This window comes from Myotis nattereri (genome assembly GCF_964212035.1).
Source record: "Myotis nattereri genome assembly, chromosome: 3".
In the NCBI taxonomy this organism is placed as follows: domain Eukaryota; kingdom Metazoa; phylum Chordata; class Mammalia; order Chiroptera; family Vespertilionidae; genus Myotis; species Myotis nattereri.
Genome location: NC_138077.1, coordinates 9,662,808 through 9,689,454, shown reverse-complemented (window position 1 = coordinate 9,689,454; position 26,647 = coordinate 9,662,808). Strand labels below are relative to the sequence as shown.

The following is a 26,647-nucleotide window of genomic DNA, read 5'->3' as shown; positions in this document are numbered from 1 at the left end:
GACTCACAATGCAGATTGTGTCCTTGGGGCCATGGAGGGGAGGGGAGTTCTGTCCTGTAATGCTCTTGCCAGTCATAGCATTGGAAAGATGGTCAGGGTTTACACAACCTGACTTCAGTGAGCATTCTGCACAGCCTGCTGGCTTGTCATTCGAGTTCATACAGACAAACGTGATGGGGTTGGGGAGCCAGTGGCCTGTCCTCTTTCCTCCCTGCTCAAGGGCTCTGGCATGCCGGCCTCATGTTGGCAGCAGTGTGGAGCTTTTCTCTTTCCAGCAAAGCGAGGGCTTCCTCCAGTCCTAGCTCTGAGAAAGTGCCCAGGGTCTAGGCTGTGACCCACCTTAGAGTGTCTCTAAGGTGAATAACAGGTCTGCTGTGGAGATAGGTCAGGCCTCCTTGAGCCCTAAGTCTTGATCCTACCTCTGCCATGTCTGCCTGCTCCTGCAGTGATGAGCTTGTGTGCCTAGCACCTGCACACAGCAGGCATTTAGTCTGTCTGCACACACTCTATCTTCCTACAGACCCTCTGGTCAGAGTGGGAGGCCAGCCACGGCAGGGACGTTCAACTGAACACTCAGTTATTCCTAGGAGTCTGGCACCAGGCACAAGACAAAGGAGCACAGCCTTCACTCTCAAGTGGCTCTCAGTCTGGTAGAAAATTCAGACTGCAGCCTGGGACAGCTGGCAATTCCAAAATTTGAAAATCCACCAACACTGCTTCAGCCTTCACACATGTGTTCCAGATAGGTTGGAGGTTCAAAAGTCCCCCTTCTGGAAGGAAGGAAAGGAAAGCTGCTTATGGCGTCAGGGTTAAGAAACTGAGGGGGAAAGGCTGGGGAATGGTCTCCATGCTTACACTGCACTGCACACCCCTCCCTCCTGCCATTGCCCTAGAAAAAAGACATTGCCCAGACCATTGCTGGCAGACATCTGAGACCACAGGGAGAAGCTAGGCATGAGTGAGTGCCAGTAAGAGAGTCAGAGAGAATGGCAGACATGCGGGGCCTGCACGACTTGGCACTGTGCAGGCTCCAGTTAATGAGCTTTCTGATGTCCTATGACTGGGCCCAATGCAGCCGGATGGACACTGACGGTGAGAACAACAGCAGGGACAGAACAGTGCTGAATGAGCCCATGGCAGTACCAGGCCGGGACCTGACCTGATGACGAAGGTGTCTGTCTGGGTATCCACACAGATGTCACCATGGGTCAGAAATGCAGCACAGCAGAGAAGAGAGCTGCCCAGGGACAGATGCCCCAAACCTGCCTCCTATAAGCTCCCGTGTGGGGACTCACAACTCCACTGTGGGTCTGCGCTTCCTGAATTCCAGGACCTCTGCAGGCCCTCTCCAGGTGAGCGCCCCCATGACACAGAGACAGGCCAGCACAGACAGGTATAGATGCCAGGACTGGGTACATAAGACCCAGAAAAATCTATAAATATAAGAAGGGATGAGTTTAATAGGGTGACTAGCATTATACATCTCTACCAGCAAAGTCAGAAAACATTATCTTTTATTTTAATTTACAAGAACCTAAAAAAAAAAATCAGTCAGATAATTCTAAGAAAAGATGTGTAAAACCTCTATGTAGAAATCAATAAAACATTATTAGGAGAAATTAAAGAACAATTGAGAATTAAAGGAAGGCATCATGTTCATGGACTTGAACACTCAATAATTTCAGATATTAAATCTCCCTAAATTGATCTGCAGATTGACTCCAACAGACAAGCTGGTTTTAAAATGCATGTGAAAAATTCATGAGGCCAAATGTAGCCAAGACATTCCTGAGAGAAAGAACCAAGTGAGACCTATTTACCAGAAAGCGAAGGCAGTTCAGTCCGTGTGACAGGGGCACAGGAACAGACAACTAATTGATGGACCACAACAGGAAGTCAGAGACAGGCACTCACAGCACGAGGAGGCAGAAGACAGTCTTTCCAATCAGTAGCATTGGTTGGCAGGGTCAGCAGGTACAGAATGAAACCCTGCCCTATTGATTCCACTCCCAAATAAATTCCAAGTGGACTGTGGCTCAACATGAGGAGACAACATAGAATACTAGCTATATGAAGTGTGGACAAGGACAGATCACTTAGACATAACAAGCTCAATGCTTTCAAAGAGACTGATAATGGACCACATTACAATTAAGGTCTGTTTATCAACAGACACCAGTAGGAGAGAGAAAAGGGACCCACAGAATGGGCGAAGATATTTGTACTTCACTTAATCACTCAGGGATGCTATCCAGAAAATACTGACTGCCTGTAGAGAAGTGGGCAAGGCCTTGACCACACACATCCCAAAAGACTTATAAATACACCAGAAGGCAGCGAATCTCATCAGTGATGAAGGAAATGCAGGTTACAGTCACAGGCTGGACACCAGGACAACTGACACTCAATACAACATGACACAGACCCCTACCCAAAGCCCTGGGAGCACAGCCTGTGCTGGAGGCTCAGCAAACATTCACAGTGGCCCCATGCCTGAGTTGGCCACAGGCCTGTACTATGACCCAGCACTTCCAGCTTCTGAGCAGAAATTTCTAACTAATATTCTGATCAAACACTACCAGAATCAGCATGTATAAAGAATGATAATACACAAGACCGAAAGGAGGTTTATTCTTGAAATGCATGAGTGCTTAATATCAAGAATTCTGTCCATGTCATTAATAAATTAAAGGAGAAGTTCAACAACCATACAAATAACAATAAACAACACTTAATGCTGACACTATGCTTACTGTCTGCCAGGTACACTCCTTGCTGCAGCTCTGCAAGGAAGGCATGTCCCCACTTCACCCCACACACAGGGCCAGGGGTCACAGCTGAGAAGTGGGGGACCAGGACTCAGTCCAGAGACAGGCTCCATATCCCTGCACTGAACACCCATGTGCTGCTTCTCAACAGCAGCTGGAAAGGCACTTAATAAAACTCCACAGCCACCAATAATAAAATAAAATAGGGGGGAAAATGTCTTAAGGTAAAGATCATTATCTCCCCAAAAAGCAAAACACTGATTTTGAGTCTGTGTCCTTGTGACCGTTTTTTGTTTGTTTGTTTGTTTGTTTTAACTGGAGAGGGGATGAGGCATAGAACTTTTATTACAACAAAGGGACACAGATAGTAATTTATACCAAGAGAAATGTGGAAATAAGGAAGAATTTTAGGTAAATATATCAAAAGAAAGGGTGCACTATAGCACAAAGAGCAAGGGAGGCTAAGATTAGTTGAGTACATGAAATTTTTAAGGAAAATAAGGCCCAGACAGTTACAAAGGCTAGGGCAGGGCTGCTCTGGTTCACGTGGATCCTGTACAGAGGTCGACCTTGAAACTGAGTCCACTCCCCCCACATCCATGTAGGATCCAAGCACTGATTCCTGTTAGGAACATGTTACCAGGTGCTCACACAGCTGTGCTCCTGTAGGAACAATGCTCTTCATTACCCTCTGGCACTGATTTGTCCACTGATTAATGTGGTGCCCCCAAAAGACACCTCAACCCCTCCCCCTGGGGCACCTTGAGCAAGCCCCACTTGTAGCACTGCTGGGGCCTGTGGCCAGCAGTTGCCTGGAACCGTCCTTTCTTAACCAGAAATAGGGCTCTGAGCAGTGGAGTGAGCCAGAGTTCATACCCAAGGAGGGGTCACAAGGAAGTCCATGGGGGTCACCATCTAGGCCACAGGGATGATCAGGGTAGCAGCGCCCCATCACTATATCTGGTCAGGGTCAGGGACTCCATGCACATCTTCAGCACTGGCCCAGAGGGAGGGGTGAGGCAGGCTCACCTCTGCAGTGGAGGGGCTTCTCACCTGAAAGGGCTTTGAGTACAGGAGGTAGAGGCCTGGCCTGGTCAGTGGCACCTGTCCTCCCAGGAGTGGCCAGTGTACCTCAGGTGTCACGGGGGTTCTCCTTATTGAGAGGGCCAGCTTCTCTTTCCTAAAAGGACACAGGGTCATTTCAGCCTCCAGAGTAAGGGCAGTGGGCATAGAGATGTGGTAACACCACTAACAGAACAGCCAACTGAGGCAGTGAGTGGCTTGCCCATGGTCACTGAGAGGGTGGGCTGTGGGCAGGCAATGGGCTGTGGGGTGGGGACACACCAGCAGCCCTAGGCAGCCTGGCCCAGGCCCTGGCCTCACTTCTCACCCTATCACCATGTGCAGCAGAAGGGCCTGGTACCTAGCAGCCGAGCCTGTGACCGCAGAGCTCAGGAGCTTCCAGCCAGACCACACTGTTCCCAGCCCAGGTCAGTCCCTGTGTAACTGCCCGAGGCACAGGCATCAAGTCTGTAGGTCACTTATGTCTTTGTGGGGTTGGGTGGGGCAGGAGGGGACCATAGCATTTGCTCCATTTCACTAGCCCAAGCTTCTGTCTGCCTGCTGCTGGGTCTCCTGGATGTGTGAGCTCATGTTCTTACAAGATTCATGCAGAGTCACAAACAGAATCACAGATACTCTTAGCGATGTTGGAGAAGTAACCTAACATGGGTTCATGAATTTAGCAGGTCATTTCTTTAAATGTTTTGATGTGTGTGTGTGTGTGTGTGTGTGTGTATTTAGTTGTTGTTAATCCTCACCTGAGGATATCTTCTCCATTGATCCTTAGAGAGAGTGGAAGGGAGGAGTAGAGACAGAGAAACGTCAATGTGAGAGAGACAGATCGATTGGTTGCCCCCTACTTCAACCAGGCCAGGGATCGAGCCTGCAACTGAGGTACATGCCCTTGACCAGAATCGAACCTGCAACCTTTCAGTCCGCGGGCCGACACTCTAACCACTGAGAAAAACACCTAGGGTGGTATTATAATATTTTAATAATAATAATATCATTACAATACTGACAAATGGCATCAGCTAAAAATACAATATATTTTTAAAAATGTGCCAAAGCAGCTAAACCATTAGGAATCTTCCCAAATGAAGAAAAGGAAAATTGAAGGGGGAAGGGAGGAGAATAGAAATAAAGACAAAAAATGTGAATAAAACTCTAAAGGGAATAAAAATGAGAGTGATACAAGAAAAATAAGTGATTCAATAGTTAAAAATAGACAAGATTTTAAAAAGGTTAAGAAGGTAGAGATAGCGTCAGAGAACTAAAAATTAAAAATAAATTCAGGGTTGGGGGAGAAGCAAGACAACTTAGGTAAGAAACTATAAGGACCAATAATAATAATAATAATAATAATAATAATAATAACAAAGTTTAAAATATGGCTAAAGACTACAAAAAAATCAGATTTAAAAACTAAGAAGACCATGAGTTGGAAATTGAGCCTGGAACTCCTGGTTTGAAAGTGACTTTGGTAAACAGGTGAGAGCATGTGTGCTGGGCCCTGCCTGCAGATGGAGTTGGGCTACAAAGATCCAGCATTCAGACACAGGAGGCAGCGGCTTAGAGTTAGTTTCCAGAAACACACACACATACTCAAACCTGTGTTCTGGTTGGGAAAACACCCCCCTCTAAAGCCTCTACCCTATGTTCCCTGCTGGGTGTGAGCTGCACTGCCCACTGAGGATGGGGCACTGACACTGTCCTGAGAGGGAAGCTGAGAGCAGGAGGAGCAGCAGCCAGGGGACTTGGAGGGAGCAGTGGTGGGCCCATTCCCCTGTGCCCTGCACTGAGCTAAGGGGTTAGAACTCGTAGTGAGGGCCCACTCTTTGGGAAGCCCACCCTGTGGGAAGCCAACTGAAGGTCCCATAGGAGGGGGCCCTGAGCACAGTCTGAGATTCCTGGCTGTCCCCTCCCTCTGCTAGACTCTCCCTGGGGGAAGGGAGAACTGAAGATGACCCCTGGGAACCTGAGGGGTCCTGGTGGCTTCTAGGGGTGGGGGCAGCCTCAGCAGAGATTGGGGGGGGGCAGCAAAGTCACCACTTTCTCACAGTAGTGACTGCACTGACTATGGCTTCTGTGTTGGGGGCAGGGGTGTCTGGTATTCCTACTGAGATTTAATCCCCTGACTTTAGTCTGCTGATATTCCCTTAATCCGAAAACTGTCTAGCAGCCAACACATTTCATTTACTTGTAATGGGTTTCGTTGTTTTTATTTGTGTGTGTTGGAGGACGATACAGTGTGTGGACAGCTGAGCTCAGTATTGCCAATGGCCAAGACACAAAGGCAGAGTTATAAACCCATGCAGAGATGCTGCACTGGGGAAGCCAACAGGACAACCAGACAGGGGTCCATATTCTCGGATATGCTCTTACTGCAAAAAAAACCAAAAACGCTTTGCAGCAGGAGTACCTGCAATTTGTCAGAAGACAGGTTTCCACTGACCTGCCCACAGCCATCCCCAGCACCCCGCCACCAGTCCAAGCTCCTGACACGCCACCCTGGGTTTCCTCCCCGGCTTAGCCATTGTGTCCCAACTTGCCTCCCTGGTTCCTCAGCACCATGGCCAGGGTCTTTGCAAACTGGGACTGCATGGGGGCGATAAGGATGGGGATGGAGATTGTGGTGATGCTCAGGAAAGCCCAGCCATGGGATGGGCTCTCTGTGCTTCTGGAACTCAGGCCAGATGGCTGTACTGGAGACAGGCGGAATATAGACCAAGACAGGTGCTATAGATGCAGCCAGGTGACAGGCCAGTGTTCCTGCCATGCTTCCTCCCTGTGCGCCTCAGCCTAGTGTAAGGCAGGGAACTCTGGAATCCAGGATGTTACCTGCTGTCCATTCCCAGATACCACTCCAGGGTTCTTTGAAAATTTCAAGCTTAGAAAGTAAAAAATATGCATTTCTCGGTCATTGAAACCAGTGGCTTTTAAAAGATTTGATTGTAACGGCAGCAGAATCCTTTCTAAAACCAGTAAAAAGCACAAAATAAAAAGGCAAAACAAATGTGGCAGAACTGCTCTGGTGAGTGAGCAGCCCCCTTGCAGCTGGGGAGACAAGACCCCAGAGGCTCTGGAAAATGGAGGGACAGAGCCACTATGAATTCTTATCCACTCCAGTCACTGTCACTGGAACCTTTTCTTACCATTTCCAGACAACACCTTCTTGTTTTGCATAAATATCACAGTATGTGTGTTCTGTGACCAGATTTTAAAATGCAGGTCTAATTTACATGCATAAATATGCACAAATCTTAGGTATGCAGGTTGATTTTCACATGGGCACTTACCATGTGATCAGTTCATGACACAACATTCTAGACCCAGAGAGAAGTGCCTGTGGCCTGTCCTGCAGTTCATCCAGCTGCATGCAGCGCTGCTTGCTGCTGTCACCACAGTTCCTTCTGCTGTCAATTCACTGCATGCAGTCTCCACTTTCTTGCCTGACTTCTTCCACCCAAAACAACATTCCTGAGATCCACCTGTGCTGTGCAGCAGAGTCAGTATCTCTAGTACTACTGACTGCCCTGCTGACTAGGGCTCCATGCAGAAGTGGGGCCACAGGGATGACCCTTATCCTGTCAATTGATAGTGGCTGAGGAGCAAGGTCTGTGTGGGGACGTGGCCCTGCTGGGGCTGCAGGATGGGGCATCCTCACAAGTCTCTATGGGACATGTTGCCCACACGTACTAAAGGGAGGACAGAGGGTCCCTTTTCTCCCGTATAAGCATTGTGGACACACATGTGTGGTGAGGCAGATTTCTAAGTTATGTGGAAGGCCTGTGCCCTGAGTCACTATTGTCTGGCTGCCGGGTCTCCTTGCTCTAGGCCAAGGGTGGACAAACTTTTTGACTCGAGGGCCACAATGGGTTCTTAAACTGGACCGGAGGGCCAGAACAAAAGCATGGATGGAGTGTTTGTGTGAACTAATATAAATTCAAAGTAAACATCATTACATAAAAGGGTACGGTCTTTTCTTTTTTTAGTTTTATTCATTTCAAACGGGCTGTAGTTTGCCCACAGCTGCTCTAGTCTCAAACGGTACCATCCAGAGCAGAGGTGTGAGCATGACACCCAGGATGCTGTATTCAGGATGTGTGCTTTGCTGGTGCCCTTCCCTAAAAAAAAACTGTTTTAAAAATTTGCCACATGAAATAAACCAGTCAGAGAAAGATAAATATCACAAGATCTCACTCATTTGTGGAATATAATGAACAACATAAACTGATGAACAAAAAGAGAGCCAGAGGAAAAAATATTTTAGAATATAATAGAAGTAATCCTGTTATTTTCAGATTTTTAATATTTCCTGCAACTTGTGTGATATTATACTATGTTAGCACAGTTTTGGTAATATTATATTTAAAATCCGTTTTTTCTTAAAATATTAATGTTTATTGCATGTAAAAAAATAAAAATTAAAAAATCAATGGAAAAAATATCCTTGGGTGAGGATTAATAAAAAAATAAATTAAATAAAAATATACTTACAATTTTAAATCAGTGATACTTTTACATGTTTTAAAAAAATCAAAATGTTGTACAAATGCATACTTTGAGAAGTCTCAATTTCTGTGTTCCTATCACTTGTAAATATTTCATCCCAAAATAAATTTAATAGTTCCTTAAAAAAACAAAAACAAAAAACCTCAACACACATTTTCTGTGAATCCTTGAGCTCATCACTTTGTCTCACATACACTGGTGTTTGGTGAGAAGGAAGGTTCTAAATTGGGTGTTGGTTTTTAATAGATGATCTAACTGACTCCACACCACTCACTGAATAATTTGTCCATTCCTACTGATTTAAATACACACCAGCCCAGCCCAGCCGCTGTAACTCAGAGGTTGAGCATTGACCTATGAACCAGGAGGTCACAGGTTCAATTCCGGTCAGGCACATGCCTGGGTTGTGGGGCTCGACCCTCAGTAGGGGGCATGCAGGAGGCAGCTAATCAACGATTCTCTCTCATCATTGATGTTTCTATCTTGCTCTCCCTTTCCTCTCTGAAATCAATAAATTTTTTTTAAAAAAAATCTCTTAAATACACACTAAATTTATGAAAGCAAAACACAACAGAACAAAACAAAGCCCACCTCCCTACAGGAACATTTTCCCACTCATCCAGGACTCCTGTCTGATGGCTCCATTTTTCACCTGGTAGGCTGTTTTTACACAGGTTTTTTCTTTTCTCTTTTAGATTCTGTTGTATTGTTTTTAATAATGGCAGCACCCCCCCCCCCCACACACACACACATACACCTTAATATGGGGGTTGCAAGCTCAGGAGACAGAGCCCAGAGCTTGGCAGAGGGTGTGAGCAGCTGGCTTCTAAGCTGGCTGCCCTGTCGCTCTAGAGCACGACCCTTGCTCGCAGCCATGCCTCTAGTGATGTCCAGATATGACAGTGGCTCCTGTAGTCCCCTTGCTACCCAGCAGACAGCCTGTGGCCACCCTCTTCCCAGGTGAGGGTGCCATGAGGCATGGGCTCCTGCCTGAGCCCCAGTAAGCAGAACCACAGTCTCTCCACAACCTCATCTCTTCTGGTTTTCTGTGAGACTCCTGCTTAGCAATGGGGCAGATGGACACTGCTTAGCAATGGGGTCTTGCTGTGTGGCACAGACACAGATGAACCAGGCCCTGCCAGATCTCAGCACCCTAGGACGAACCTGTACACCAGGTCACACGCAATGAAAAACCCATGAGACCATGTCACACTTACCCTGGCTCATATCTGACCAAAAGGATCATTACTCAAGAACACGGTCGCTCAGCTAGGACACTCTCTGCCTCACCGCAGCCACAGGTCACATGCCCGGTACACCAGGAGTGCCACGTGACCATAGCCTACACTTTCACTCCTGTGTGGTTGACCTAATGGCTCTCACACTTATATGGACATCAGCAGCACCCAGAAGATTTGGTAAGTGGACCATACTCCATGCCAGAGTTACTGACTCAGGCTGTCTGGGGAAGGGAATAGCTGAGAATCGCCTCTCCAGAAGTTCTCAGGTGATGGTGGTTGTCCAGGACCCTCAGAAAACCACTGCCTTGCACTATACATAAAATAATGCAGCCGACATTCAGAAAGAAGGAAGCCCAGTGCTCTTCCGGAGGGCACATCAGCTGTGCCATAGGACAGCCCCAGGTGACCATGCCAGCCTGCTGGTCCTTAGTCCCTGATCTCTGAAAGGCTCCTACCTTGGCCAGAATAAAGATGTGTCTTCAAGAGCTCCAGTTCTCAGGTGCTCAAGACACCAAACCTTCCCGAGGCTTCTTCACATGGTGATAATCTGCTTTATGGTGGGTGGGTTTCTGCCTCTCATGCAGAGCTGGGGGTCTTATATGAGACCACCAACATGCAAAGTGCTGAAGGTCAGAGGGCACCAGCCAGGCCCAACTCCACAATGCCCTTTCAGTTCCCAAATAAGTCAAGATCAAAAGCAATGAGCATGCTTTAAGAGACCAGCTCTATGTTTTCCCCTCCCAGGTGAGTGTGAAAGAAAAGGACATGCCCGCTGGAGACAGGTGGGGACAGAGACCAGCTGTGAGGACCAATGCGCCCACTCCTCATGCTTTATGAGAAATGGAAAGGGGTCATAGCCAGTTGCTTCTGCATTGTTGTATTTATGTTACTTCTGGAAAAACAATTGTCTATTCTGCCGTAAGAAAGGAAAATCAACATCCCAAAATACTCGCCAGGCCCCAGAGAGCAGTTCTCATTTCCCCCCGAAGGCAATTGGGGGTATAACTTTGTAATTTTATTAACATAAAAGCATACATGTTTGTCACACCAGAGTGTGTCAGTCTTCCTATCACATAAGATGACTGAATGGTCACATTATCTTAGACAATGGGGACACATGAAAGGTGCGGCAGGAAATGGAGACTGGTAAAAACTGCATTAAAATACGAGGAACCTTCCCCAGGCATGAAAATTTTATAATCATAAATATGAAAAACATTGAAATTTTCTGCCTTATCTTAATAAAATAGAAGAAAGACTTCCCTTTCCTCAAGATTGGAAAATGGGCAAGAAAGAGCCCTTAGAAACATTACATGAGATTGCTTCAAAGGCTGCAGTTGGAAGGAAATGGGCATCATCCTAAATGAAGAGTATTTGCACAAAGGCATTACTTTCAAGAAGAGAAAAGCCTCTTTTCTTACCGAGGGTGCAATTGCTCTTTTTTTCATCTAAAATGTAGAGGAATACATAATCTGAAGTACATTTAGTTTTCTGAACTTGGCCGTAGACCCATGTTTCCTGGAGAGTTAGTTAAAATACAAATAAAATATTAAATATTTTATCTATGAAAGGTAAAAAACATTTTTCCCAATAAAAAATAAATTGAGTACCATATGACTTTGATTCTGGCAAACCATTTCTGGAAGTATTTTTCCCAGCAAATTCAAAGAGGAGATATAACATGTTTCAGTACGGCACCAGTGATCAGTTCAGATATTGCAGACATTTTTTTCTATTCATTATTTACCAAAATATGTTTAAGGATCCTGAACTAATAGAATACCTTAGTTCATTTATAGGACAGGAAAAAAACCCCAAAATTTTGTTATTTATAAGCTAAAAAATTCAGGTTTTACAAACACTTTTAAACTATTATACGTTCCGCATCTGCTTTATCACAAAGCAATCACATTTGCTGGCCTTCCCAGAGACAAAAGAAGTATATTATTTCTCAAGATAAGTATTAAACTCCAAGTGCATGTTGTCCATCCAGTAGTAATATACAAGTATTATCCTTATTCTGATATGCAGATCTCACTGTGTGTTCATACTACTGGAAGCCAACAGCTCAACTGTTTCCTTGAAAGGTTGACATTCCCAAACAAAGGCGCTCACTACACTGAGAGCGCAGAGCCCCAATCCACAGGGGTGGCCGATGTTTCTGAGCATGAGAATCATATTCCCACATCTACCCCAGTATCACTGGCAGCAAACATCAGTAAAATTACCTATTCATTTTTCTACATAATAACACTTTATCATTAGAGTGCTAATAGTTGACCCTGATCCTTAAAAAGGAACCAGATTATTGAAATAAAGGACTCAATGTGAATACCATCATCTGAACTTCTAGAACTACCTATATGTATGGCACCCTGTCCATTTTCCCTTCCCTAAGCAAAGTGCTGTGTTGCTGCAGCAGGACCTCCCGACACTTCCTGATGACCTGCACCCACCCCACTTCTCGCCCTGGACACCGTGGGCTTTGTGTGGAGTGAGCCTTGGCCAGCCTCTAGCAACCCCTTACCTCCAAACACAGCAGCTATGAGGTCAGGCAGGGCTGGGTGGATGTGGCTATCAGACAGATGGTCACTCTCCCCGTTTAGAGAAAGAGAAAATTAGAGTGGTGTTTTGTTCTAAACCAAAAGAGGCTACAAATCCCATTGGCCTCAGGTTGGAAACCTCGTGACATGGGACCAGGCACATGTGACCTACTTTTTGCCCAACTCCCCTCCTTCTGTTGGAGGGGTGCGCCTGGCACGGATGCTGTCATTTCAATGACTCCTTCACCCAAACAGCAGCCACCGCACAAATGCCTGCAGGACATCCAGTGCTGTAGCTAAGCCCTTGGAAAGGAAGGGGTGGGTGGGGGGACTTCACGGACCAATATTAATCAAAATGCAGCTCTAAGACTTCAGCTGTCACTGCCGCTGTCAGCTGTCTGCCCTGAACGGGCCTCATATGAAGAGGGTTCTACCTACGAATAGCGGGCATGGTCCTGGGACTGCAGAGTCACCAGGGTGAGGGGCCTGAAAAAGCACCAACAGTGAATTTTAGCCTCTACCATTTTTTGTTCATTGTGATCTAGAGCTTCCAGGTCCAGTCCTAAAAGCAAGCCGCACACAGAAGCTCAGTAATTGATGAGCCGTGTGTGTCCTTCAGAGCCACCCAGAAGTGAAGGCTCTGATTTGGGCAGTGTAGGATGGAAAGGTGGACTGGGACCTCAGAAGAGAACATAGAGAATGCACACTAGTCCACGAATCAGGACAGGTACTTCCGCACCAAGCAGGAGAAAGTTGCCCTCTATCTCCACCTTTTACTGAGTTATTACCTATATCTTATCACCTTACACAAAATCAGGCACAAATAAATGACAAAACACATATCAGGTAGTGGTAAAAACATGGATGCAGAGTGTACTTGCTGGCTGTGAGGACAGGTGTGCATTTGGCCAAGGGGCACTGAGCTGGCCACTGTGTGCACCTACAAACTAAGTGGTGGTTTTCTCACACCAGCAAAGGCACACAGAGAGAAGGGGATGGCGTATGTAGGTATCACTGACCACGGTCAGACTTTCTGTTCCTTAGGGAAAAAAACTTAACACAGGTATTCAATATAATATACATATGATGTATTATAGAAGTGTACACCTGAAACCTATATATATTTATTAACCAATGTCACCCCAATAAGTTTGATAAAACTTTAAAAATAAATAAATAAATGAATAACACAAGTACTGGATGCTCATTACAGAAAACAATAGAAAAATACATTATGCAAAAATAGCCTATAAATACTCAGAAAGACCATCAGTGATAGTGACATATTTGTAAAGTCTACCTATTCAGACTTTATTTCCAGTAGGTGTGTGCTACTGTATTTTTAACAAAAATAGGACCAAACCACCCATGATTGTTCTGTTTTTCTCACTTACCATTATACACAAAATATTTTCCTATGTCAATATGTTTAAATCTAAATAATAGTGATCAAATTCCTATGCCATTCTATTTTATGCATTTTAATGCATAAGAACATAACCAATCTGCTATGTTTATGTATCCAGGTTTTGAATTGTCACATTAAGCAATGTTTTAATAATAATCTTTGGGTGTACCTCTTCATGTCCTTCTCTTATTTCCTTGGAATACATGTTTATAATTACAATTTCTGGGTTAAAGGATACATGTGCTTGAAGCTCTGGCACACAGAGACAAAATGGCTCAGTCAGTCGCATTCTTTGTGCCCGACCTCTCACCCTGGGGCAGGCTCTGTCATTGGTGCCCAACTGAGCCAAGTCCTGGGGACATCAACATTAAGCGTACAAGCAGAGGAGGAAAATGCTAATAGTGAACATTAAGACAGCCTTGTAGTTCGTCTGGCACTGTTAGCTCACTCCTCCCAGTAGCTCTCCACAGAGGATCTGCTCTTATTCCTCCAGAAACAGTAGCACAGTCACTCATGCCTTGCTTAGGGTCATAATGCCCAGGGCATCAAGGGCCCACACTCTTGCCGACCGGGTATCTGACAGCATCCAGTGTTACTGAGAGACAGTGAGGGAGGACTGGACACCGACTTTTGGATTTGGCAGGGGGAGATCTGTGGATCTTGACAAGGCAGGTCTGGTTCAAGATGAACAAGTGGTGACAGCAAGGCCAGTTGTCAAAGGGACAGAAATGGGTGGTTATTGCAAGTGGGCGTGCCATCAAAGGGCATGCCCACATGTTCATATGCGGTGGAAGCAGAGAGGGGGAGTAAGGCAGGAGCCAAACCCTTGAAGAGGTGAGAGGAAAGGAAGCAGTGTGCAAAAGAGATATGAAGGACCAAGGTCACCAGCTGAAGAAGAAGCTGAGGGTAAAGGGACCACAAAGGAGATGAGGAGGCATGGCCCAGAGGTTGAGAAAAAATGGGGAATGGTGGCATCCTGGCCTGAGGGTGCTCCAAGCCTATCCTCCACATGTGCCCTCAGAACTCTGGTCAGCCCAACTCTGGTTTACATAACCATCCTCGCTCTTGACCACAGCCTGGGACATCCCAGTCATGTGAAAGGAACCATTTCCTCTGGCTCCTCTTCAAACCCAGAGCAGACTTGTAGTCTGCTGTGACCAGTCACTGACGTGCAGCTGACACAGACACCTGGAAGCTGAAATGCTTTTAACCTTCCTCCATGGAAAGAGGAACAAAGCAAAGATCAAAACAGCACAGGACACAGGCTTACAGAATTGGGTCAAGCACCACGAGATTAAAAATGCTGAGCTGCAATTCAAAAAAACACACTAAAACCAGACAGACAAAATCTGGGCAGGGTGGGTGAGGAAGCTGGTGCTTAGAGGAATGGCAAACCTTCAGAGAGTTTACAAGGGGATCCTTATTGAGTCTTGTGACTTCTTAAGATGCACATGCTTCTCAGACAAGCACCTGGGAGATACATTAACTCAGAACTTACGGAATGTTTGTGTTGGGAATCTGGATTAATACAAGAAACAGCTTGAAGCAGACTCCCCATGGCCACTGCTATTATGGCCGTAGGTGAATAAAGCATCCTTGAGTATTCTTAAGGCTTTGGCAGTGCCTCATAATGTAAAACTCATGGGGAATAATCTAGAACTGGGCTGGAGAGTACTGAGGCATGTGAGCTGCAGAAAAAACCTCTGAGGCCTTGCTTGATTTACAGGTAGAAACTAAGGCCAGAGAAAGTCAGTCCTGCAGGCTCAGAATCTTGAGGTCCATCGGAGAGAATGTGGACCTCAGGGAGTTGGAGCAAGCAGCACACAGAACACATGCTCCTGCACACATGCGTACACATTCCTACACCTGAATACACATGCACATAAACTCCTGCAACCATGCTTCTATACATGTGCTCTATAGAAGTGTATACACTCTTGTGCACACTGGCACACAAGCTCCTACACACATGCATACACATTCTTACACCCATGCACACATGTTCTTCCATCTGTATACTCTCCTGCTCACTCACAGGGAACCAGTTAAGAAGCTGATAACAGACCCAGCTCTTCAGATTCCCCACCCAGCATTCTTTACAAAATAGTAGGATGAAGATCTACAGAGTGAAAACAGGGAACACCAAGGGGAAATTAGTTCTAAGGATTCCCATGCTTCTCAAAAACTCAAAGGAAAGAACCATGGAGAAATATTTCTGCCTCAGCATCGACCTGCCCCTGCAAACGCAGACCAATTTCTTCAAACACCAAGTCAACGCAACACGTGACCTCTCAAGAGCCAACAAGGCAAGAGGTTCCCACATTATCATTGCATCCACTGCCTTTCTTTTTTTCTGTCTTCTTTTTTGTGTTGTTAATCCTCACCTGAGGATATTTTTCCCATTGATTTTTAGAGTGAGTGGTAGGGAGAGAGGGAGGAGGAGAGGGAGAAACAGATGGAGGGAGAGAGAGAAAGACAGAGAGAAAGAGAGAGAGAAGTTAAAGAGACACATCAATTGGTTGCCTCCCACACGTGCTCTGAATAGGCCAGGGACTGAAACTGCAATCAGGAATGTGCAGTTGACCAGGGATTGAGCCCACAATCCTTCAGTGTACAGGCCTATGCTTTAACCACAGAGCAATATCGGCCAGGGCTAGACTGCTTTTCTTTGTTAAACATTCCCTTTCGTGGTCTGTCTCTCTCCCTGGCACTATTGCCCAGTTGACACCCTGTCATGAACTAAAGAGACTGAAATGCAGATTGGACCACATGGAACAAACTTCCTTTTCAAAGATGAGTCTGGCTTTGTTACATACATTCTTGGTAAACAAACACATAAGCAAACAAAAGATACTTTACAGCAACTCACCTTCCCCCATAAGCGGCTCTAAGAGTCAGAGCAGATCCATAGACACAAATGTTCAGACTTGTGGTAACTTAGAGCATCATAACTGGAACTGGTGATTTATGGAAGGCCTGGCTTTTGTCCCACCTACCTAAAACAGAAAAACACAGGGCATATGAACTTAGAAATTTATGATCCTATCCACTAGGGTCAACAGGATAGCTTTTTTTTTGCATTCAACTGAGTAGCAAACATGTCTTAAGCATTCAGGTACAAGGCAGGCGCAGGGTATGGAAACGCAGTGCCAGGGAGGACTTACCCAGGAACACTGCCCTATTAAAACCCAAATGAGGCAGCTCAAAACATGAGGAGGCTTCCATTTTATAAATGAGAAGTCCAAAGAAATTTTTTGTAAACTGAAAACTTTTGAGAATGTAATTAAAACAATTAACTTTCTATTATAATATTTAATATATTTATATGTATTTATATGGATTTTAAAATAACATTTATGAAATTATATATGAATTTAAATACATAGCTGATATTCCATTTTCATGGCTAGTATAATAATTTAATTATAACGCTCCCATTTCAGTATTCAATTTTGTCCAAATAGAGACACTCTCTCCTCCATCTGATGTTTTTCCAGAGTGCATCATTTTCACCTTGGTCTATCTAAGTTTCTTGACTTTTACATTTTGAATCATGTTTGTAGCTCGAACTCGAAATTTAAACCTCAGTCACAAGTATCTATTTTCATAACATTATAGTCTTTGCTGTATTTTTCAATCTATTCCATATGTGTATATTTATGACCACTACAAATTATTGTTCTAGGCATCGTCAAAGGCTTGTTTATAACAGTGTCACAACATTTGGAATTGTGAGATCATAGCACCAAAAATAATTAGAAACTTACGTTAAACTTCTTTGCCTTTCTCTGAGTCAAACAGGTAACCACTTTAGGCAATAAATAACAGCAATGTCTGTATATGTCTCAAGCTAAAATTTCTTATCCATATAATATGTTGAGGTTCAAAATGTAATAAATGAAAACACCACATGCAAAGAAATTCCATATAAGATAACATTAAGTAAAACCTCCCTTTCATATGGGCACACACCATCTCACTTGGGAAGACAGTCACAGTGCAGTCAAATGCTCAAAATATTACTGATCGAGGATCAGAGAGGCCTTGCTTGTTTAGTTAGGCCTAAGGTCAATAAGTGAGAATTCACCAGAAAACAATGGAAGAATTTTTAACATGAGGCTAAGACAATTCAATGGGGAAAGAGCAGTCTTTGAAACATATGGTGTTGGGAAAACTGGGTATTCACATGCAAAAGAATGAACTTGGACCCTTACCTTATACCATATACAAAAATTAATTCAAAATTTAAGAGGAATTTTTAAAAGGAGAAAAATAACAAGTGTCAGCAAGGATACAGAGAAACTGGAATTCTCATACATTTGCAGGTACAAATATAATATGGTATAGTCGCTTTAGAAAACAGTCTGGCAGGATCACAAAAAATAAACAGAGTTACCATATGACCTAGCAATTCTACTCTTAAGTGTATAACCATGAGAACTGAAGATATGTGCACACAAAAACATGTACATGAATGTTCACAAGCAACATTATTCATAATAGCAAAAAAGTGGAAAAACCCAAATGTCCACCAATTAATGAATGAATAAACAAAATGTGGCATATTCATACAATAAAATATTTAGCAACTAAAAAAGAAATGAAGGACTGACAGATCAACATGGATGAACCTTGAAAACATTATGCTGAGGGAAAGAAGCCAGACAGAAAAATTGTCTCATCCCATTTACATGAAATGTGCAGAGCGGGTGATCCAGAGACAGAAAGTGGACTAGTGGTTCCCAAGGCTGAGGAAAGAGGGGAATGAGAGTAACTAATAGTGAGTATGAAGTTTCTTTCTGGGTGATGAACATGTTCTGTAAGTAGGTAGTGGTGATAGGTGCCCAACTTTGTAAATATTCTAGAAACTACTAACATGTACACTTTAAAAGTGTGAATTGTATGGTATGTGGAAAATATTCAACTAAAAAAAAAACCTAAAGGTAATAAATACTTATAAGTTTTTTTAAAAGCAATAGAAGAAACCTCTCATTAAAATGGCAAAATTAGCATGTGTTTATTTCCACCTTATAGAAACAGCACTAAAACGATACAAGATAAAAAGGCACAAACTAACAAGCACTAAAAAGTCAGGAGAATTGAAAACAACCAGCAAGCTCTGTCAACACAACCCTGGAATCTGGACAGTGGATGAATAAGTTGTGACTAATATGACCAAGCAAAGAGCGATGAACCTAAGCCTATAAGGAAGAAGTCACTAGGAAACCCTGGTTTACATCATGGATTCTAGAAGGCTAGCACTTGGCACACCCAAGGTAAGATGTGGAGGTTAGGGAATAAGAACAGAAATCATAATTTACATTTTCTGGAAGGAAGTTTCAGGCCCCCAGAAAGCCTAATCACTAGGTGAGTACTCTTCTTTTCCCAAGGACAACTGGAGATTTCCCTCTGAAGAGGGTGGCCCATTCAGGGTATGACAACTAGCAATTCTTAAGACAGGGAAATGCTGAGATTAAAACCAGGGTGCTATGTGAAAGAAAACAGACCAACAATGAGATCTCTTGCCCCCTTCTCTCAAGAGGCTCTCAAAATGCTAGCAGACAAGGATTATTCCCTCAATAAGTTACACACAACAGAAATAGTATACATAGAAATCTCTGATACCAATGCAATCAAACCAGAAATTAATGTACTTTAAAAAATATATTTTATTGATTTTTTACAGAAAGGAAAGGAGAGAGACAGAGAGTTAGAAACATCGATGAGACAGAAACATCGATCAGCGGCCTCCTGCACGCCCCCCACCGGGGATATGCCCGCAACCAAGGTACATGCCCTTGACTGGAATCGAACCCAGGACATCCCAGTCTGCAGGCCGACGCTCCATCCACTGAGACAAACTGGCTAGGGCTAGAAATTAATGTACTTTAACCAAAGGACAATTAACATTGTTTTAGAAACATCTAAAGCAAGGGTGGAGAACATCTGGCCTATGGGTGGTATAAGGCCCGTGAAATCATTTGGTCTGGCCCTGCCCAATCATTAGGAGTGAGTTAATTAAATGTCTGATTATATATAGCAGGCTAATTTTTAAGCTGATAATTTTGTATGGCCTGAGAATGAGGTTATAAATATTCAAATGGCCCCTGGCAGAGAAAAGGTTCCCCAGCCCTGATCTAAAGGAAACTAGTTTACTAAATATAAATAGCCCTACGTCACTAAATCAGTAAGGAACACCCCAAGACAAGAAATCTGGACAGTGATGTGACAGACACATTCATGCAATGACACCCTTCTTCCAACATCACCAACACGTGTCAGGGAGCCAGGGCCACCCAGCACCCTGTGGAGTTAGATATAAATAATGATGAAATTTCAGAGGCTCTGCTGTTTACTTTTCAAAACACAATTGGGCCCTGGCCAGTGTGACTCAGTTGGTTGAGCGTCATCCCATGCACTAAGAGGTTGCTAGTTCAATTCCTGGTCAGGGCACATGCCCAGGTTGCAGGCTTGATCCTCTCAGTAGGGGGCTTGCAGGTGGCAGCGGATTTATCAATGTTTCTCTCTCTCATCATTTCTGTTTCTCTCTCTCCCTCTCCCTCCCTCTCTCTCTCTCTCAAATCAATAAAAACATATTTTAGCAAAGAATTGGGAGGGTGGATCTGCTCTGTGACCTCCTGCTAGCCATTAACTGTTAAATACACACACACACACACACACACACACACACACACACACACACACAAAACACAATTGGTATTAGGAAGGGAGACAGATTGAATGAGGGACACAACTCCTTTCCTCACCTCTATGGCCTTCCCTCGCTGCACGACCCACTTAGGAACAGCAGAAGCCATGGTTTTTAATGTCTTGCTGAACAAGCCGCCACAACAAATCAGCTTCAAAGGACTAGTCCCCAAGGGCATCACATCCCCTCCTGGACACAGTCCAGACAAAAGCAGCCCATTAAGCTGCAAACTCCACACATACTGGCAAACACACACTCACATGTGTGCACACAGCACAGGGCATGTACAGCTCACATGGTTATTCGTGCTCTGATACAGGGTGTGGGCTCCACCAGGAATTTGAAACATCAGACAATCACAAGGCCCAGTGCTGTCCTACGTGCTCCCACTGGCCTTCTCCTATGCCTTCATCTTGCCAGGAGGGGGTGATGAGGGGAGGGCAGCTGAGAATGGTGTGGAGAAAGGGGCCATGTTGGGTGAGGTATTTTAGGCCATTTTAAGAATGAGAGCAGGTGGAATCTGCAGAAAACCAGGATCAGAGAGGGTTTTGAGAAAAAAGGAGGCATGATAAATCATGATATTTTAACATGAGCAACCTGGCTGCTGGTGTGGAAAACAGGCTGAAAGTAAAGAGGGGCAGGAGAAGAAGTCAGGAGCGAATTTAGGAAATTAAGCAATAATCCAGTAAAGAGATATCACTGTAAGTGCAGCGAGGAAGTATGCAGTGGCTGTGAGGGCCCATGGCTGGGAAATCAGTCGAATGAGCGACACCCAAGCCAATCCAGCAAACGGCCTATCCAGCGGGAGATGCCAACATGCCATTCTGTTACAGTTCACACATTATAGTGACAAAGTAATGAAGAAGCAGAATACATGAAAACATGCAAACATGACAGTGTGTGTGGGTACAATGCCACACCTGCCATTTAGAGGTTACTCCTTCTCCCCCAGCTGTCAGAGAACAACAAAAAAAAGGGCCATGTTCTGATTCACTGTGCATGCTTCAACAAATGTTGAAGATAGGAAATCAACAGACAAGGCTTTCTACCCACTTGGCAATTAAATTAGAAATCATTAGCAAAAGATAACTTTGTAATCCCCCTAGACAGAACATCTTTTCCATGATTCTCAATAAGAAATGAATGAGACAACATCATAATGAAGTCAGAAAATAATGAAACCACAACAATAATAAAATTACTACATGCCCAAATCTCAGGCAAACAGCTAATATAGAGCTCACAGGAAAAGTTACCGCTTTAAAACATATATAGAATAGAGAAAGAAAGGCAAATATTAGTAAGTAAAAAGACCATTTTAAGAAGTTAGAAAAATAACAGAAAGTATCCACAGAAAGTAAAAAGGAGGTATTAATAAAGAATAGATCAGAAAAGAAACAAGAGGCAATTGAGAAAAATGAACAAATATAAAATTTATTTCTTCAATAAAGGTCTAAAAATACACAACCTGCTGATGACATTGATCAGAAAAAATAATCCAGAAGGTACAGATGACATCAGGAATTTAAAGGAAGACAAGGGCTCCTGTTTCTGGACCAGATGAAGGAGATACGTTTCTCCTTATTCTTCCTGCTGAGTCTCACTAGAACTTGATGGGAGGCCTGGAGGATGGACGGTATAGCTTCCCCACAGCCAGGAGGGCAACCACTCTCAAAACTTTTGATCTCAAGACCCCTTTACTCTCTTAAAAATCACTGAGGACACCAATGTGCTTTTGTTTGTGTCGATTCTACCCATCACTATTTACCTTATTAGATGAAAATTGAGGAACTTTATATATTTTATGTAATAATTTTAAAATAACAATAATAAACCTAATACAAGTTAACAAAAGTAGCATTTTATGAGCAATGTTTTCCAAAAATTAGTGAGAAGTGTGGCACTGTTTTCTATTTTTGTAAATCTCTTAAAGTCTGTCCTAATAGAAGACAGCAGGTTCCCATATCTGCTTCTGCATTTAATCTGTTATGATATGTGTGTTTGGGTTGAAGTATGTGAAAACAATTGGTCTCAAATGAACATGCTGCTGGAAAAGGGAGAGAGAATTCCATGACCTTTTCAGATAATTAGGGACATTCTTCTTTGCCACAATACCAGAACTCCACAGTGGTAATTTCTTAAAGGCTATTTGCAAAGTGTACTCTGAAATCACAGGAAAACCCACACCAATGAACTTGCTAAACTATTACATTTTAAAAGCCATTGGTCCACTGAAACTCTGAATATGCCTTTACCAAGGCATAGTTTTTATAACAATCTTATATTGGTCATTGGAAAATACTGGTTCACTGACTTATGCCGATCTCCACATCACACATTTTACTATACAATATTAAAAATCACATTTGTTATACCATCACCAAGCTTATCAGAAAAATCTTAAAATATTCAGGAGCTGTGGACAGTGGCAGATATTAGGTTTTGAAAAATTCTAACTTTTGCTTGTGAGCTCAAAGGCACGTTAAATTGAGAAGCATTTATTCTAGAAAACCTTCTAAATCTCAGGTCTTATGACAAAGGCTGGGAGCCTTCTTGTCACATGTGTCTAAGCATAGCCGCTGACCAGGCATGGGTGAAGACAGGCTTGCCCACACAGGTGCAGTCCTAGGAAGTCGGCCCTGAAAATAAACATGGGACACCAAGCAGGGAGCTCACGCTGTGGAGAAGACAGGTTCCACAATTTTTCAGGCAGGAGGAAACTCAAAAGTGTGCCATTGGTAAATAAGAGTTATCACAGTCCTCTTATTCCTGACAACCAGCATTGCTAGTGACACAGGCAGACATAACCAAGAATCCTGGACCACAGACACCCATGTTGACCTGCTCTGCTCTACATGTGTGAATGCATGTGTGTGCATATGTATGTGCTTTCAGATATGTGTGGCATGTGCGTGTCATGGCAGTCCAATCAAACCTACAGAGAAACCAAAGCCAAGAGAGTTGCCTGTTGTGCTGGGGTTGCTCCACAGAGGCAAGACCACAAGAGAACGCTTCTAGGTGGAAACGCTGAGGGCATGACACAGCTGTGGATGATGACGGAGAAGTACAGGCGGAAGGCTAGCATGAGGAAGTGGGAGGTCAATCCTGGACAAGGGAAGTGAGAGGCTGGTCCTTTTCCTGAGCATGAGCAGGATCTGGGCACTCAGGCTGGAGCTCAGGGTGAGGTTTGGAGATGGAACCAGAGTTGTTGCGCCTAGATGAAACTGAGTGTTTGGCCCCAAGCAGATCTAGGACCAGTCCCCAGGGCAATGTGGATGGAAAAGAGAAGTGGAGGTAACACAGCCAGGACCCACCAGGGTCCACATGTTTTCTGAGGGCGGGTTCTGCTTCTAACAACTTCAAATACACCAAATTCACCTGTAAGGGATGACCTGCCAGCTCTGGACATGAGGAATCTTTGTCAGGAAAGAAGTGGATGGAAAAGGATACGTGGGGGACTTTTTGTTCCCTCTCAGAGCACACTCCAGACACATGGCGGTGAGGGGACACATGGTAGAGACGGACACTGACCCCAGCCTGTTGGCTGGCTGTCCTCACATGGTTTTCCCTCAGCATCCTGTGCACAACTGTGTTGCCCCATCCTGAGCGGGGTCTTCTCCAAAGAGACTCAAAGGACATTGGTCAACGGAACCCCCCAAACTCAAAAGGGGCAGTACTTTCAATCTGAATATTGCACCTGTCTATCACAACAAAGCCAGAACTGTGAGGATGCAAGACTCTGGCCACTAGGTGGCAGCAAAGCTCTATGGTCTAATGGCAGTCCTTCAAAGGAGCACTTGAAGACACACAGAATGTGTCCCCCAATGAGGTTAGGTCTCTCACCCAGGGGCCTGCAGACCGCAGCCTTTCCCTTCTATCTACCTTCTTTATTCAGGACTTTCCATTCTTTGTCCATATACACTGGTCCCATTTCCCAGCTGCCAACTTCAAGGACAGCTCTCCTCTGCTGGGCTCCAACATAGCTGCTGGGGAATACTTGAATCCAGGCTGTTCCCCCCGCCCTCCAGAGCTTCCCATCCTCACAGCATGCATGGTCCTCACACTATTCCTGGTCTGCACATTACACACCACGCTTCCCAGCGAAGGAAGCACACTTATGGCACATCTGCTCCCACTCGCTGCCACCCTTTGGTTGTCAGCCTTATCACCACATGGCGGCACTCACCTTCATTCCTCCTCACAGCTATTAGTCCCCTGAGCACTTCTCACACTGCCTGCCCCAGAAGGCATAGCACTGCATGGAAATGTCCTCCATGACTTCCAGGCACACCTGAAAGTGTGTGCAAAGAAACATTTCTTCAAGGTGGCACCATGTTTTCAAATTCTGAGCCACAGAACCTTTTTTCTAAAAGCAGATTTCTGCAAATGTTCAATACATGCATCAGTTTGCATGTGCGGCCCTGAGAGAAGCCCAAATGGGACCCAGAGGCCACCTCACGGCTCCACCACACCTGCAGATGTCCCTGCACATCCCAGAATGTTCTGTAAAGCACTGGAATAGGAGGAAGAAGCGAGGACTTGACACCTCAGATCAGGGTCAGAGTCCCAGCATCTTCACCAACTGAGACCCAGGAGCAGTACTGTCTTGTCTGGAAAATGGGTGCATTTCCACTCAGCCTCTTCCCATCAATGGTCTGCAGTGAGGACCCAATGAGGTAATGGTTAAGCACATGCTCACCATATCATGTTAAAATACAACACGCTACATAAATTCAATCTGGAAAGAAAACATACTTTAATTACTATGGAAAATGCTTATTGTCAGTCTTTCTTACTCCCATTAATAACATTCAAGTAAACTGCTATTACAATGCTTTTGTGAAAATGGTTTCCCCAGAGATGCCAACAAAACACACTGTGCCTAGCTGCTACCTGGGGTCATCCACAGGGTTGGGAGTGCCCTCTGACACTTAGTCACGGGATCTTGGTGAACAAACAAGAAGGACACATGGCAGGGGCCTTGTTTATCTATTTTACAGGTCAAATGCTCACCACTTCAGTGCACTGGAATGCCAGGATTGGACCACAGGAGAAGAAGATGTTACAGGACCCAGGTCTAGAGAGGTACAAAAGCAAGTCTGCATGGTACACTTCCACAGACCCCACTGGACCACCAGATACCCAACACACGGCCGATGACAAACTCCCCTTGGGCATCTTCCCCTCCAAGTATGGGCTCTCATCTTAAGCTTGTCAGGCTCACAGAGCTCTTGGAGGTTAAGCTCCTGCCACTTGACCCACCAGGAGACTGTCTGTGAGGCCCCCTGCCAGGTGTGAGCCATTCATGTTACACCATTGCCATGAGCATGGTGACTTTGCTGGTGCAAGCCTTAGCTCCCTCCCTGGCCATGACAGCCACCTACTCACAACTTCTCAAATCCAATCACACACTTGCAAGACCTCTTATTTGTCTCCATCTTCACTTTAAAGTTAATTTTTCAGGCTGCAGTAACTGAAGGTACACAGCCCTCCTAAACTCAGTTCGCACAGCTGGCGTGCATCTGCTCACTGCTTCATGGTGCCGTGGGTTACATTAGCGATGTGAATTCAAATAGAAACTTGTTCTTACTCAAGTCCTGTCAGAAGAAAATACACTTTAATTCACTCCACAATCAAGACATTACATGATTCAAAAAAGTCTCTCTATCAAAAAGCAAGCAATCCTAAATCTGTATGTGCCAAGCAACAAAGCCACGAAATTCAGTAAGTAAAATCTGATAAAACTAAAAGAATAATAGACAAATCCAAAATTACATTTGGAGACTTCAATACCCCGCTCTCAATGACTGGCAGAACAACTAGACAGATAATCACCAACAATGTAGAACTTAACACCACCCACCAAAATGAGGTGTTAAACACTCTATTTGACAACAGCAGAACACATTCTTCCTAAGCACCCATGAAGCATTCTCCGAGGCAGACTACATCCTGAGCCATAAAATTAATCTCAACAAATTTAAATAAATTAAAACACCACAGAGTGTGTTTTCTAATTACAATTAAATCAAGTCAGAAATCAATAACAGAAAGATAACAGGTCTGTCTCTAAGCATTTGGAAATTTAACAACACACATCTAAACAATCCATGGGCCACAGAGGGAAGCTAAGTAAAATTTAAGATGTATACTGGACTGAATGAAAATGAAAAAACAACATATCAAAATTTATGGAATTCAGCTAAACTGGTACTGTGAAGGAAATTTTAGGATTAAGTGTCTAAATTAGAAGTGGCCTCAAATCTGTAAGCTAAAAATCTCACTTTAAGAAACTAGAAAAGGAACCAACTAACCACAAATCAAACAGAAAGATGGAAACAGTAACAACAAAAGTAAAAATCAATGAAATTGCAAACAGAAAGTAGAGAAAATAAATGAAA

At 44.2% G+C, this 26,647-nt stretch overlaps 1 protein-coding gene across 3 annotated transcripts in view; it reads right to left on the bottom strand.

Moving 5' to 3' along the window:
• Positions 1-26,647, bottom strand: part of PCBP3 (poly(rC) binding protein 3) — a 223,080-nt gene that overhangs the window by 53,973 nt on the left and 142,460 nt on the right. For all 3 annotated transcript variants that reach the window (XM_081087534.1, XM_081087535.1, XM_081087533.1), the window contains exon 3: positions 16,407-16,533. In XM_081087534.1, coding sequence (XP_080943660.1) covers positions 16,407-16,416 — 10 coding nt within the window. In that variant the 5' untranslated portion in view covers positions 16,417-16,533. The remainder of the gene's footprint in view (positions 1-16,406; positions 16,534-26,647) is intronic.